The 14,543-nt window shown below is 42.3% G+C and overlaps 1 protein-coding gene across 1 annotated transcript; it reads left to right on the forward strand.

Annotated features, from left to right (window-relative positions):
- The first annotated feature begins 11,618 nt into the window (after positions 1 to 11,618).
- LOC140123027 (olfactory receptor 5V1-like) lies at positions 11,619 to 12,551 on the forward strand. The gene has a single exon (XM_072144278.1). It carries the CDS (start codon positions 11,619 to 11,621, stop codon positions 12,549 to 12,551), a length of 933 nt encoding a protein of 310 aa, XP_072000379.1.
- The last annotated feature ends 1,992 nt before the right edge of the window (positions 12,552 to 14,543 follow it).

Consider the following 14,543-nt stretch of genomic DNA (forward strand, 5'->3'; position numbering starts at 1 on the left):
GTCCAAGCCATTGGGGGAGCTGGCCACACACAAGACGCTGCTCCGATTTTACAATAGTTCTGATCTTTTTCCCATCTGCCCACTGTAAGGCCCCATTCACCACCTCAAGGCCACATCGTTGCTCCTTCACCATCCATGAACCCCGGGGACCATCTGGAGAAGATCAGCAGCCTGGTGCAGCCTAGAAGCTGGGGCCTCGATTTTGCTCTGCCCCCGGTGGCCCAACCACCCACGGCCGAGGAGAATTCAGGCCAAAAGCCACCGGAGCCTGCCTGGGTGCCCCCCTACCTCCCCCTTTGACACTGGAGGTTGGACCACATCAGCATGGGGCCCAAAACCGCCTCAGCCAGCCGAGGCCTACCACCAGGGAGAAGCCCATGGCTAAAGTAGAAAAAGAGGCCAAGTACAGCTCACCGTACCCAGATTTGACCTCCAGACAAGACCCACTCCAGCAAGTGGACAGCTTGTAAAGTTACAGTGCACCAGCCCTTACTCCTTACTTCTTGCCACACCATTCCTGGCACAAACCTACTCTGTCTGCCTGCTGCACCCCCACCTCCGCTCATCAACAGCGCAGCTCAGCCCAGATGGCATACACCCCCGGGTTCTGCATGAACTATGTACCGTGATAGACAAACCGTTATTTTTAATATTTGAAGATTCACTGAGGACTGGTTATGTTCCACAGGACTGACGCATAGCAAATGTGGTACCAATATACAAAAAAGGATCAAATAGCGATCCTGGAAACTGCAGACCTGTGAGTCTAACTTCTGTGGTGGGGAAAATATTTGAGGGGTTTGTTAGAGATGCTATCCTGGAGTATCTTACTGTGCATAACCTTATAACCCAGCGTCACCATGGGTTTATGAGAGATCGGTCCTGTCAGACTAATCTGATTGGTTTCTACGAAGAGGTAAGTTCAAGACTGGACCTGGGATACGCTGTGGATGTTGTATATCTGGACTTTTCAAAGGCATTTGATACCGTGCCGCATAAACGGTTGGTATATAAAATGAGACTGCTGGGGATAAGGGAAGATCTGTGTATTTGGGTAAGTAATTGGCTTAATGATAGAAAACAGAGGGTCGTCATTAATAGCACATTCTCAGATTGGGTTGACGTTACCAGTGGAGTGCCACAGGGGTCAGTATTGGGGCCACTTGTTTTTAATATTTTTATTAATGACCTTGTAGTTGGTTTACACAGTCAAGTTTCAATATTTGCAGATGATACTAAGCTGTGTAAAGTAATAAATACTGAGGTCGATACTTTAGCATTACAGAGGGATTTGTTGAAGCTTGAGGAGTGGGCAGAGAAATGGTTGATGAGGTTTAATGTAAATAAATGTAAAGTTATGCACTTGGGCCATGGAAACAAAAAGTATGATTATGTTCTAAACAGTCAATTACTTGGTAAAACTGGAGCTGAAAAGGACTTGGGGGTATTGGTGGATGGTAAACTTAATTTTAGTGACCAGAGCCAGGCGGCTGCTGCTAAAGCAAATAAAATTATGGGATGTATCAAGAGAGGAATAGATTCTCATGATAAAGACATAGTTTTGCCCTTATACGAATCCCTGGTCAGACCACACATGGAATATTGTGTACAGTTTTGGGCACCAGTGTATAAAAAGGATATAGTAGAGCTGGAACGGGTGCAGAGGAGAGCAACCAGGATTATTAGGGGAATGGGGGAACTAGAATACACACAGATTACAAAATTTGGGATTATTCAGTTTAGAAAAAAGACGACTGAGGGGAGACCTCATTACAATGTACAAATACCTGAATGGACAGTACAAGGATCTCTCCAAAGATCTTTTTATACCTCGGCCTGTGACCAGGACAAGGGGGCATCCTCTACGCCTAGAGGAGAGGCGATTCTACCATAGCCATAGACATGGGGCATCCTCTACACCTAGAGGAGAGACGATTCTACCATAGACAAAGGTTCTTTACTGTAAGAGCAGTGAGACTATGGAACCCTCTGCCGCCGGATGTTGTTATGGCGGACTCTATGTACATGTGCAGGAGGTTGTTATGGCGGACTCTAAGTACACGTGGAGAGGCCTGGATGACTTTCTGGAGAGAAAAAATATCACGGGTTATGGGGATAAAACATTTATTTAATTCTTAAAGGTTGGACTTGATGGACTTGCGTCTTTTTCCAGCCTTATATACTATGATACTAAGGGTGCCCTGCTACACTACCATCAAGGTAGGGCTTCCAGGGTGCTGGACGGACCTACCTCACGTGCCACAATGAGCACTCTCTTTAGCGCACCTGAAGCAGATGCTCGCTTGGTCTGGTATAAGAACAACCTGCTAGATTGATCAGTTCTGAGTTGTTTCGAACGTTGAGCAAAATCATTTAATATTGTGTTTTTTTCCTGTTTATTCTTTTCCATAATGTGAGTTTAGTTTTGTATGCAAATAACGTAACGTTAATTCCTCCTCCAAGAGATGTAGAGCCGTAATCAATTACTCTAAACACCACCTTGATGTGATTTGTCTCCAAGAGAAACATTCCTCTTCCACTTCGAACCCTTATTACTTTTATTCCCAATATAGACAGGTTTGGTAATCCTTTTAAAAAAACTCCTTCCCTTTTCAACCTCTGGACACATACTCTGACCCTGAAGGCGCTTCCTGATAATGACAGGAATGCTACAATAAAGACTTATTTGCAAAGTAAATTGCTATGCACCCCCAACGCTTCAGGTCCTTACTATTAAAGCCATCTTCCACAGACTCCACCAATTTACAAACTGCTCTATAGTCTGGTGCAAAGACCTTAACTTTACTGTCTGCCCCGCTACGGACAGCTAGGCTGTGAGTGGGGCAGATGTAACACGCCTGGATAGGTTCATATTCATGCAACTGCTTAAAACTCATATTCTAGCCGATACCTGGCGAGAGTCTCATTGAAATACTCTTGGCTACACATATTTTTTACCAGTGCACCGCACTTACTCCAGAATTCATTACATTTTCACTGACACTGCCTCTTTTATCCTCCATGCTGTATTCTAGGCATATACCTTCTTCCTGGTCAGACTGCGACTCGGTCCTCGCGGTTTTCAAATTTGGTGACGAAATTTCCTCCCTGTGTTGTTGTGGCTCAATTAAGCCCTACTGATAGATCCCAATGTCTGATCACAAATAGAATTTGAACTTAACTTATATTCCTCCACAGCCAACACCAACCAGCTGGTGGGTAACCGCTGGATTGGACACAAGCAGTTCCGCTAACCGAAAACTAACATCTAACATTGAAAGCTTTCTAAACTCCATACACCTGCCATCTCTCCCATAGTCGGCACTAGACATCTTCATGGCCCAAATCACAGACATGGAAATTAAAGAGAAGGTAAAAAACCTCAAATTAGGTAAATATCCAGGCCCAGATAGTCTTTCTGCGGCTTACTATAAAAAATTCTCGTCATCCTCCTCTAAAATATCTGCACAAACTGCAACTCCCTCCTTAAACATAAAGACATGCTCCCAAAATTTCTAGCTAACCCACGCAACAGTTATACCTTAACCAAATAAAGACCTCACCGCCTCAGATTTCAACACAAACTCCAATCTTATCCCCCCCTATTATTAGTCTTATTTCAAGGGCATAATCAAGTAAAACATCTGATGTCCGGGGGCAAGCTTCTCTCATAATGAGATTATCACTAAATACAAAGTTCCCTCCTCTGAATTCTTCTTCAGACCAACTTTTGTAAGGACTATACCCTGAGGCACAACCACAGCCTACAGAACAACATTTGAAAACATCTGTATAAATGACCCATTTGGCAGATGGACGATCTCACTTTTATATTCTATCTTCAATGCTCAACCCCAGGACATCAAATCTCGCTTCATGGAGCAATGGGAGACAGATTTAGGCTGCCAAATCTCTGTGCAGAGGTGGAGACACTGCTGTGCCACCCTAGAGAAGTAAGCCAACAGGTGTCGCTGACCGAGACCTCACTCAGGCTACTGCACAGGACTTATTATGTCCCCTCCCACCTCACCAATATGTACCCCTATCTCCCCAATAGCTGCTTTCAGGGCTGTAATGCCCTAGGCAACATGACCCATATCTGGTAGCACTGCCCTTTGGTCACCTCCCTCTGGAACAGGGTCAAATCCTTGATGAGTAACAAGACCCCAGTCCTTTTGGGAGACAAACCTGGGAAGGATAAGAATAAGACACATCACCTCCTGATTCAATTTATAGCACAAGCAACTAGAGTCCATAGAGCAGCAAAATGGAAATCACCGGCGCTGTCCTTTACAGTGGTCAAAACAGGATTAACCTATTGATGCTGTTTGAGAGGATAGAGGCGACCAGGACAGACACCTATGCACTATTCAAAGGAATATGGGCAAAAAATCGCTAACATTATCCCCATAGCAGTCCTTCCAAATCTTGAATTACAACTGATGTCTATAAATACTAGAGCAATACCAATATGATGACACATTTTTATACACCCCCCCCCTTGTTTTCTTTGTTGAAACTAAAAGAGAAAAACATGGACATGGGGGTATAGGGTATGATCAACCTTTGTAAAGGTAGAAAATGAGCCTTCTAAAATCTGCTTGAATGCACTAAGTCCTAAAAATGCCAAGTAGGGCAAACACCTTCAAGGTAACACCCAAAGAACCACCTGATCACCAAGACACAGATCTCCAAATACTCTGGTCTATATAATGTAATACAAGGTATGGAAAAAAAAATGATCGCATCACATGTGACAAGATCCTACTTGCAATGATATACCCAGGTACTAAAGCCGGTAGATCAATATGGAAAGTGCAGGGCAGGGGCGCGACGTATCACATACAGGGGTGGGCGGGTTCCCATGTGTATTGTCACCTATAATGACTTCCACCTAAAGATAGAGCTCGCCTGTTTCCACGAACCCCCGAGTGGCGTCATAATGATCCAACGGTGAGAGTTACCGGAAGCAAGTGCCAGATAAAAGTTAAAGACAAAATGTGTAAGCGCATGCGCATTTCCGAGACAGGAATCTGAAAGGCAACCTCAAAACCAGATAAGTATTACTGCGCTTGCGCTAAAAATACCCACAAGACCCAGCGCTTCTGGTTTCCTGACACTTTTTTTGGAGCACACTTAGAAAGCTGATCTAAAGAGTTCTATTTCACCCAGTTAGTTCAGACCAATTTTGGTCATGCGCCAATTCATGAAACCCTAGCGCCAAAATCTGACATGTTTTGTGCAACATAAACATGCAAAAAGAATTGTTAAATGTCCCCCTGTAGGCACAGTCTACACAGACCTTATTTCCCCTAACCTTCTCTTTTCTTCCAAACGTGTTTAAAAATATAGATGAGCTTTTCAGTGCCTTCAGAGTAACATAAAACTCTCCATCTCCGTCTCCATCAGTAAACCCCCCTTTAAAAACAAACAAAAAAAGTTTAAAATGAAAAAAAAATCAATAAAAATAAAAAAAATATAAAAAATTAAAAATCCCTGAACCTCTTCACACTCTGCGATGTACATGTACAGCACAGAGCTGCTACCACTGTATGAAGAGGGCTCACAGGGTGAGTCCCCGTCATGCAGAAATTGGGTTTACTGCATACTGCAGCAAACACCCACTGCTAATACCCTTGATTAGTAGTTATTAAAAGCATTTAAAAGACAGCAGCAGCCTGCATGACATCACTGGGTGATTGGTTGCCATGGCAGCCTCGGGTCTTTGTAAGACTCGAGGCTCTAAGGCATCTGCAGATTTGTTACAATGTGCCAGTGGCAGATTGTGATGAATACTGTGTAAAAATGTCATATAATGCTATACAATAGTATTGCAGTATATGGTTGGAATGATCATATCATCTACGGTTAAAGTACCCCTGAGGGTTTAAAAAATAATTAAAAAAAAAAATTATAAAAAGTTTTTTAAAAATTTGAAACAATAGAAAACCCACTAAAAATTCAAATCAGCCTACTTTTTCTAGAACTGATATAATACTTAATAAACAGTAAAAAGCACAAATACGTGTAAAATAGCCCCCAAATGTCCGAAGTCCACTTTTTTGCATCACATAAAAAATGATGAAAAGGTCGCACAGTTCTCAAAATGGTAGCAATGAAAACATCAGCTCACCGTACCTCGAACCTTGCCTTCCGAAAATGACATTATCAAAGTCTTTGTCTGAAGCTGGGAGACCCTCCAGAGACTTGGTGGACACCAAAGAGACATGATGGCTCTTCGGACCCCAGCAAAGGACCTCCCACGTCTGCCAGTTGAGCACAGATGAGTGGCACTGGAACCACGGAAGACTCAACAGGATAGAAGATGTGGACCAGGGTAGCTCATAAAAAGACAGTCTCACCTTTTGCAGCGCCTCGTCTTGAAGAAACAGAGGCTCGATGTGGTATCGGATCAGAGAGGATTTGGCCACTGACAGAGAAGATGACTATTTTCTAAATCCACTCATTAATCCCCTTACTTCCGGTACGTAAACCTGCTCACTCTCTTCTTTTGAGCCACAGAGGACTACATGTTCAGGCTCCTTTCCTCTGCTCGCCCCACTACCTGAATCAGTGACACCATCCCCTTACATCTTGTACAGTTCCTCCCCCCTGTAGCCATTTTTCACCTCACTAAAATTTTCAACCCTTCTCTCTCTTCTGGTGTTATTCCCTCTACTTTCAAGAATGCTTTTGTCACCCCATTAGTAACGAAACCTTCCCTGGACCCTTCCAATGCTGTGAACTACCGATCAGTTTGTAATCTTATTTTCATCTCAAAACTCTTGAATCTCCTTCCTTCGTACTATGCATTCGACTGAAACTGCTCTTACTATTCTCCAATGATCTCCTCACTGCTAAATCCAAAGGTGACTATTCTCTCCTCATTTTTCTGGATCTATCGGCAGTGTTCGATACTGTGGACCATGAGCTCCTCCTCAGGAGGCTTCACTCCACTGCCCTAAAGGACATCATACTCTCGTGGTTTTCTTCCCATCTATCTCCCCGCTCTTTCTGTCTCTCCTTTTCTGGATCTCTCTCTGTTCCTCTTCCTCTCATTGTTGAGGGTCCTCAGGGATCAGTTCTAGATCCTCTTCTCTTTTCCTTATATACTTCCCCATTGGACAAACCATCAGCAGATTTGGTACCCAGATGATGACACCCAGCAATATAAGTCTGAACGTAACATCACCCAGGCCTTACTGCAGAACACTAGTGACTGTCTCTCTACTGTCTCTAACATCATGTGCTCTGTCTTCTTGAAACTTAATCTTTCTTAGGCTGAGCTTCTTCTCTTTCCGCCATCTGGTAACTGAGTCTGTCCTGACCTCTTCATCTCCGTAGGGAGACAGAAGCTGCAGGCTGACTGTCTCTACAGATTCACCGATGCATATCGACAGAAAGCTCCAAAAATCCATCCAGAGGGAGTATTTATAGACTTCCACTCTAGTGGGAATTCCAGAGCTCTAACCAATGACTGGCCTCAGCTGCAGGGAAGAATAACAGAATGATACATTTAAAAGTCAATAGTGTAAATGTTAACCCTAGGCTTCCGAGGCATAGTCCATGTCAGATGCAGTACCATATGTCGACACTAGAAGGTAGAATAGGATAAAGATGATGAAAAAAGTCCATTGGAATTTAAAATTATTACCTGTGACACCATACAGAACTGCACATACTCTAATAACTATCCAGGACGCCAACTAGAACTGGTTTGGTTTGTTGTGCCCATGCCGGGGGGCATTATATAAGTAGTGAAGTCCTGTTTTAAACTTCTTTTTATTCAGTTTTTTTTACATTTTTCAGGTAATAATAGTGCCCATGTATAGGTGCACTATGTAAAGTTGTGAACATAAGCCATATAAACCAATGTGAAGCATTAAAACACAATGCATTCGAGGCCTAGTGCAGGGACGATTATAAAACCAAGTGTGGAGAAGAGACGTTTCATTCAGACCACTCAATGAAAGCTGCAAAAACAAAGCACTAAAGAAAATGGTGCAATTGATTTGTAATAGATGGTGCAAATGTCTGACTTACCAGAAACCTAGTGATTAGGGATGAGCAGCCCCTTTAAACTCCGGGTTCAATTGGGTTTAGCTGAACACAAACCCAAACCTAAAAGTAGGTGCTGGAGCCGATTGCTGGTATATCCCTTTTCCAGATGATTGTGTCTACATTTAACTCCAAAAAATGGTGGCCCGTGCCGTGCTGGTGGCATTTGAAGAGTTGTTAGCGGCAGTGAAGGGGGTGAGCCGAACCTGAACTTGGCTATATTTCGGTTTCCAAAAGAATTGGACTCCCAGCTGTGTATTCTGTATATTTGTATAATATTGGTGAGAAGAATGATCATTTTTGGGTTGGAGCCACTATAACGAATGTAGAACAAAAATAATTTAAAAAACATGAAAAATACACAATGTTGTGATGAGGAAAACATCAACAGCTTCCACCTGGAGATTCTGGACACATAACACGAGGGAAATTACATCCACACGAATTTCACCTCCCAGGAGGTAAAAAATAATATATAAGAGACACGGAAATGTAGAGCGGAGAAGTCTCGGAGCAGAACATTCGGGGTCTCTATGAAGGTTCTCTCAGAGGGGCGCAGGTCACTCGGTGATAGGATTCATGTTCTGCTTTTCAGAGAAGACGAGTAATAGCTGCAGATATTGTATGTTTTTACAGGTTTTCATTAAAAAAAAAACTTTATCACAAAAAATACCTAGTTCCTTGTATAGTTACAGCTAACATCAGGAAGCTTCTCCACCATACAAAATGTTTAAATTAGACAATAATCAGCAGAAGTCTAAAAAAAATTGCTATTATTCTTATTTGTTTTAAATTTCCTATTCTGCCTTCACTCGAGGACAAGAAAGCCAAACAATATCCAGCAAGTGTCTGGAAAGCAGCGCAGTAATATCCGCATCACTGGGGGTCATTCTATGTGTAATCATTTACTTTGTTGGGAGGAAAGCAAAGTATTTCTTAGCTTTTATTTAGATTGATGATGTCGTTTTTCTCTGCTTTTATTCCCTTTTCATGATGTCAAATGTAAATATTACAATAATTTCATGTAAAGTCGCGGCTGAGAAAATTTAAAGGTGGATTTAGAGGATGATATTCTGCAGATCTCCTTTTCCCTAAAATATTTTTTCAGTTACATTTTTACATGAATTACCAAGTCCTGTTTATATGGTATATAAAGTTTATATGGTATAGAATATAGTTTTACACATATTGATTATGGGGGTCATTTATCTTCAGGCTCCTCGCGACACTTTGTATTTGGAGTTGCTTTCATGTTCAGTGGCTTTGGCCCTTGATAAATCTGCTGGATGTTTCCCACAGTCGTATAAAAAGTTGCCAAATATCATAAAAAAGTAGCAGATGATAGATCAGGGAGGGGAATAGCGCCACTTTCCCCCAAAACATGCACTTAAATAGATAGTCAGAAATCATGAATCCAGTCCAATTGTGAAAACTTGTCTACGCAATTAATGAATTTGGTGCCGCAGGGTCAATGTCACAGGGACTTTACACTGTCCTATGGTCATTCGGTGCAATAAAAAGTCACAAAGCATCATTTGTGCTGCAACTGCGACAACGCCAAACATAGACAAAAACACCAATGATAAATCTTAAAGACGGGAAATAAGTCATTGACTATTTTAGTAGTGAAATCCTGCAGCCATCTATTACTCTGTCCCCTCCGCTACTACTGGAGGATGAAGCAGGGAATCCTTGAGGAACATAAAATTGTCGTGTAGACCTACAGCCTGCACCAGAGATGTCAGCAGGGAATGTTTGGAGACTTCTCATCAATGTTATTTATTAGATGTAAGTAGAACTTCAAGCTCTAATAGTGGGGTACCATAAGGTACATAAAAGAGGGGTCACGGTGATCAGTGAGATATCACAGGGGTCATTATTTGAGGGGTCAGTATTAGAGGGGTAACAATGACTGGTGAGGTATCACAGGGGTCACTATTAGAAACTCTTGTTATTAATACAAAGATTAAGAATAAAAGAGTAAAAAAAGAGATGAAAAAGGTAGCCATTAGAGCCATGATACATTTTCTGTAACCCAGAGAGAAATACTCCTGCAGCCTCTATCCATCGCTCTCTAATCTGTTGTGCACACTGTGAAATATGTGCCAGTGTCATCCACTATCTGCAAAATACGTCTGAGGATGAGGTGATAGTTTCAGTTAGTTTCATTTTTTCTTTGCTAGTCTGAACGCTGGTGTACTCAATTCCTGATTGGATTCCACCACACCCATATGACTCCTGTGTATTCTGATCTGGTTTACTAACAGTTAATCTGCTGTGATGGACAGAATCTCTTCCCACTCTCATTGCTTCCCTGTCTGATGTTAAAGAACGGATCCAATCAGCTTCTGGACTTGGGCTCTAGAATCTCATATAAGGTTTGTGGACTAGTGATGTTTTCCTGCTATAGTCCTACACTTCACTAGATGTTCATTCTGTTTTCTGTATTCTAGAATCTTTGACATTTTGCCTGATTCTCTGGCTATCCATTTGCCTTGTGAATTTGTTCTTTATAATCCTCTTGGTTATGACACATATCGGCAACTTTCCTTCTCTGCATTGTCTTGCCTTTATCTCTGCATTTGCACTTTGCTGCAGGAAGGGACATCAACCAGTTGCCTCCTTCTGCTTAGGGTAGATAAGGGAATTAGGCAAGTAGAGCTGGGAAGGTAGTTTAGACTCAGAAACCACTGTTTGTGTCTTTCATGTGGGTCGCGGGCTCACCAGTGATCCTCAGTGTCTCACAGCGCCCCTCTGCTCTGTCTTACCTCTCCCCGTTCCTGATTCCCATCCGGCAGCCGCGCAGGCGTGGTCCCGTCTCCCAGGGTGAGCGCGCCAGCTTCAGAAGATTTAAAGGGCAAGCGCACCACTAACTGGTGCTGGCCCTTTTCAGGAAATGGATAAAGCCCGGTGTCTCCCAGCATTCCCTGCGGGATCTTCGTGCCATATGCCATCGAGAAAGCTTTCTCCTGTGCCTAGTGCTTGTGATTGGATTCCCCATTGAGACCCGAGACCTTTTCCCATTCAGATCCTCCGCTGCCTGCCCTGACCTCCTGCTCTGTCCAAGACCCTGAACCGTTGCCGCCTCCCTTGACCAGCTGCCTGTCCCTAAACATGAGATTGCCTGCCGATTTTGTACCACGACCTTGGCTGCCACTGCGGACAAGTCACACCTGTGGAACGACCTGATGGCACCACGCCGCAGCAAGACCAGCCTGCTTTTGGCGGGCTTTAGTGAAAACCGAGTGCCATATGGACTCCGGTCCCAGGTGTCAGCTTGTGTCATTGTCCGCGGTTCTCCAAAAGCCTGACAGTGTCTATATCACCAGCCCATTCCCTGACCCTGGATATACATAGTAGGTAAAGTCAAAGGAGCAAACATTTCCTGTTGTAACTTACATGATGTGAGTAAGGATCTGTATGAGTTTTATGCAGCCCACAAATAAGACATAATATTCACAGGACAAATCTCATTTCCATTCAATATATAGATACGTTGCCACTAAACCCATCTTCTCTATATGTTACCGGGTTGTGGGAAGATATTCAGAATTTATATTATGGAGCTCTCCAATCATACTCCTATTGAGAATTTCATATTGGTTGGGTTTTCTCAGGACTTGCAGATTTGTTTTCTACTTTTTGTTGTATTTTTCATCATTTACACATTAACCTTCCTGGAGAACACCTTCTTGATCTTCACCGTCATCGTCAGTCGTAAGTTACACACTCCGATGTATTATTTCCTCTGTAACTTGTCTTTTATTGACTTGTGTTACTCATCCTCTACTGTGCCAAAATTATTATATGATCTATTTTCAAAGGAAAGAACGATTTTGCTAATCGGGTGCCTCATACAGATGAACTTAAGTCTTCTTCTAGGCGGGACAGAATGCATCCTGCTGGCGGTGATGGCCTATGACCGGTACATCGCCATATGCTTCCCCTTGCGTTACACCGTCATTATGAGTTGGGGGGTGTGTAGATACATCACGGTCGCTATGTGGGTGGGAAGTTTCATCTTAGCCACCGTTCCCACTATGTCCAGACCTCTCGTATTCTGCAGTGAAAACACATTGAACCATTTTGTTTGTGAGATCTTGGTCCTTCTGGAGGTGGCCTGTGGTGACCTCTCCTTCTATAAGATAACGATTGTTGCTATAGGGTTTTTCACATTATTGTCACCACTCACGCTCATCGTGATCTCTTATATTTCTATTATTATTTCTATATTTAAGATTAGTTCAGCACAAGGAAGATCCAAGGCCTTCTCCACCTGCGCCTCTCACCTGACAGTAGTGTTAATGTTTTTTCTAACAATTATGATCACGTATATGGGGCAGAAAAAGAGTTTCTCATCGTATCTGAAATATGTTTCTCTCATTTATGCCGTTATTACTCCTGCATTAAACCCCCTGATCTACAGCTTGAAGAATAATGACGTTAAAGAAGCTTTTCATAAAATCTTGACCACAGGATCTGTGACGCGTTGAATGTCCTAACTGGACAGACGATAGGAAAAGGGATGAAATAGCTTTATATGATTCTGTATTAGACATAGAACAGATATGATGTTTTGTGTATTTTTTATATTCTTAGTTATTTTATTACAATTTCTACGCCTTATGACTACAATGTTCCAATTTGTAATGACAGAAGCTCTGATTTAGACTCATCTCATGCCGGTGACACCCGTGATTGATGACACATAAAACCTTCAGGTTCTGGGGAACTCAGCTGAGCTTGGACAGGTCTGCTCATCCCAACTTGGGACATGATTTTGGATAGTAGCCAAATCAGTATGTATATCCCAAGAATAACAGAAAAGACAGTTGGAAGTCTGTTCCTTTTGTAATAGAGATGTAGGTTTTGCTACTATCCCAGAAATCTCAGCGAAGCATCTCTAGCCTTCATGTCATTGTACACCTTCAAAAGGTTGCGATGGCAAACTATCCATAAGGAGAACATTTTTTTCAATAATCCCAACATATACAGTACAGACACAAAGCTTGGGCACATGTTCTCATTCAAAGATTTTTCAGTATTTTCAAGACTATATTAAATTGTAGATTCACACTGAAGGCATCAAAACTATGAATTATCCCATGTGCAATTATAGACTTACCAAAAAAGTGAAACAACTGAAAATCCGTCTTATATTCCAGGTCCTTCTGCTGTGATCGCTGCTTTGCTTCTCTTGGCTTCTCTTGATGAGATACAAGAGGTAGTCACCTGAAAAGGCTTTTATAACACAGGTGCCCTGTCAGGGGTAATAAGTGGGATAAATGGGTTTGGTACCATCAGTTGTGTTGTGCAAAAGTCAAATGGATACAAGGCTGATCGTCCTACTGAAGAGACTGGTAGAATTTGTATTATGGCTAGAAAAAAGCAGCTAAGAAAAACAAGTGGCCATCATTACTTTAAGAAACGAAGGTCAGTCAGTCCGAAAAATTGGGAAAACATTGAAAGTCCCCAAGTGTAGTTGCAACAACCACCAAGAGCTACAAAGAAACTGTCTCACATGAGGAGTGCCCCAGGAAAGAAAGACCAAGAGTCACCTCTGCTATGGAGGATAAGAGTCAACTCTGCTGCGGAGGATAAAAGTCACCTCTGCTGCGGAGGATAAGAGTCACGTCTGCTGAAGAGGAGGTTAAGAGTCTTGGGTTTAGTTGGACCATCATTTATTTTTCAACAGGACAATGACCCCAAACACCCCCAGGCTGTGTAAGGGCTATTTGACCAGATGACCTGACCCCCACAGTCACCAGACCTGACTCAATCCAGATGGTTCGGGGTGAGCTAGACCGCAGAGTGAAGGCAAAAGGGCCAACAAGTGCTAAGCATCTCTGGGAACTCCTTCAAGACTATTGGAGACCATTTCAGGTGACTACCTCTTGTATCTCATCAAGAGAAGTCAACACTGTGCAGAGCAGTAATGAAAGCAGAAAAACCTGGAATGTAAGACAGATTTTCAGTAGTTTCACACTTTTTTGTTACGTAAATAATTTCACATGTGATAATTCATAGTTTTATTCCTTCAGTGTAAATTTTGTAGTCATGAAAATAGAGGAAAACTCTTTGAATGAAAAGCTGTCAAAACTTTTGCTACCCTATATGACACATAGTCTGCACTTTCTTTCTCAAGATCCATCCAACAATTTCCATGGTTACAGTATATGATATGAGAAGGAGATGACTGCCTGTAGAGTGTAGATTCTGTAGGAGAAAAGAACTGACTGTAGAGCTCAGTGTCAATAAGAGGTTAACAAATCTCACACCACAATTGACCCTACTGTGCCACCGTCTATCATATATACCCCTCATGCCATATATGGCAACACCATGCTCATTGCAAATAAAAGATAATCAGGGAATCTCAAAATATTATAACAATTATGCATTCTGAAAGCCAATATATGGATAATAATATGAACAATTTATCATAATATTTGTAGTTTTCCAAATTAACAATACTACATACAGCT

The sequence above is a fragment of the Engystomops pustulosus genome, chromosome 3 (assembly GCF_040894005.1).
Source record: "Engystomops pustulosus chromosome 3, aEngPut4.maternal, whole genome shotgun sequence".
Classification (NCBI taxonomy): Eukaryota; Metazoa; Chordata; class Amphibia; order Anura; family Leptodactylidae; genus Engystomops; species Engystomops pustulosus.

Coding starts and splice junctions, on each gene's coding strand:
- LOC140123027 (XM_072144278.1), top strand. CDS start 11,619: ATGGAGCTCTCCAATCATACTCCTATTGAGAATTTCATATTGGTTGGG.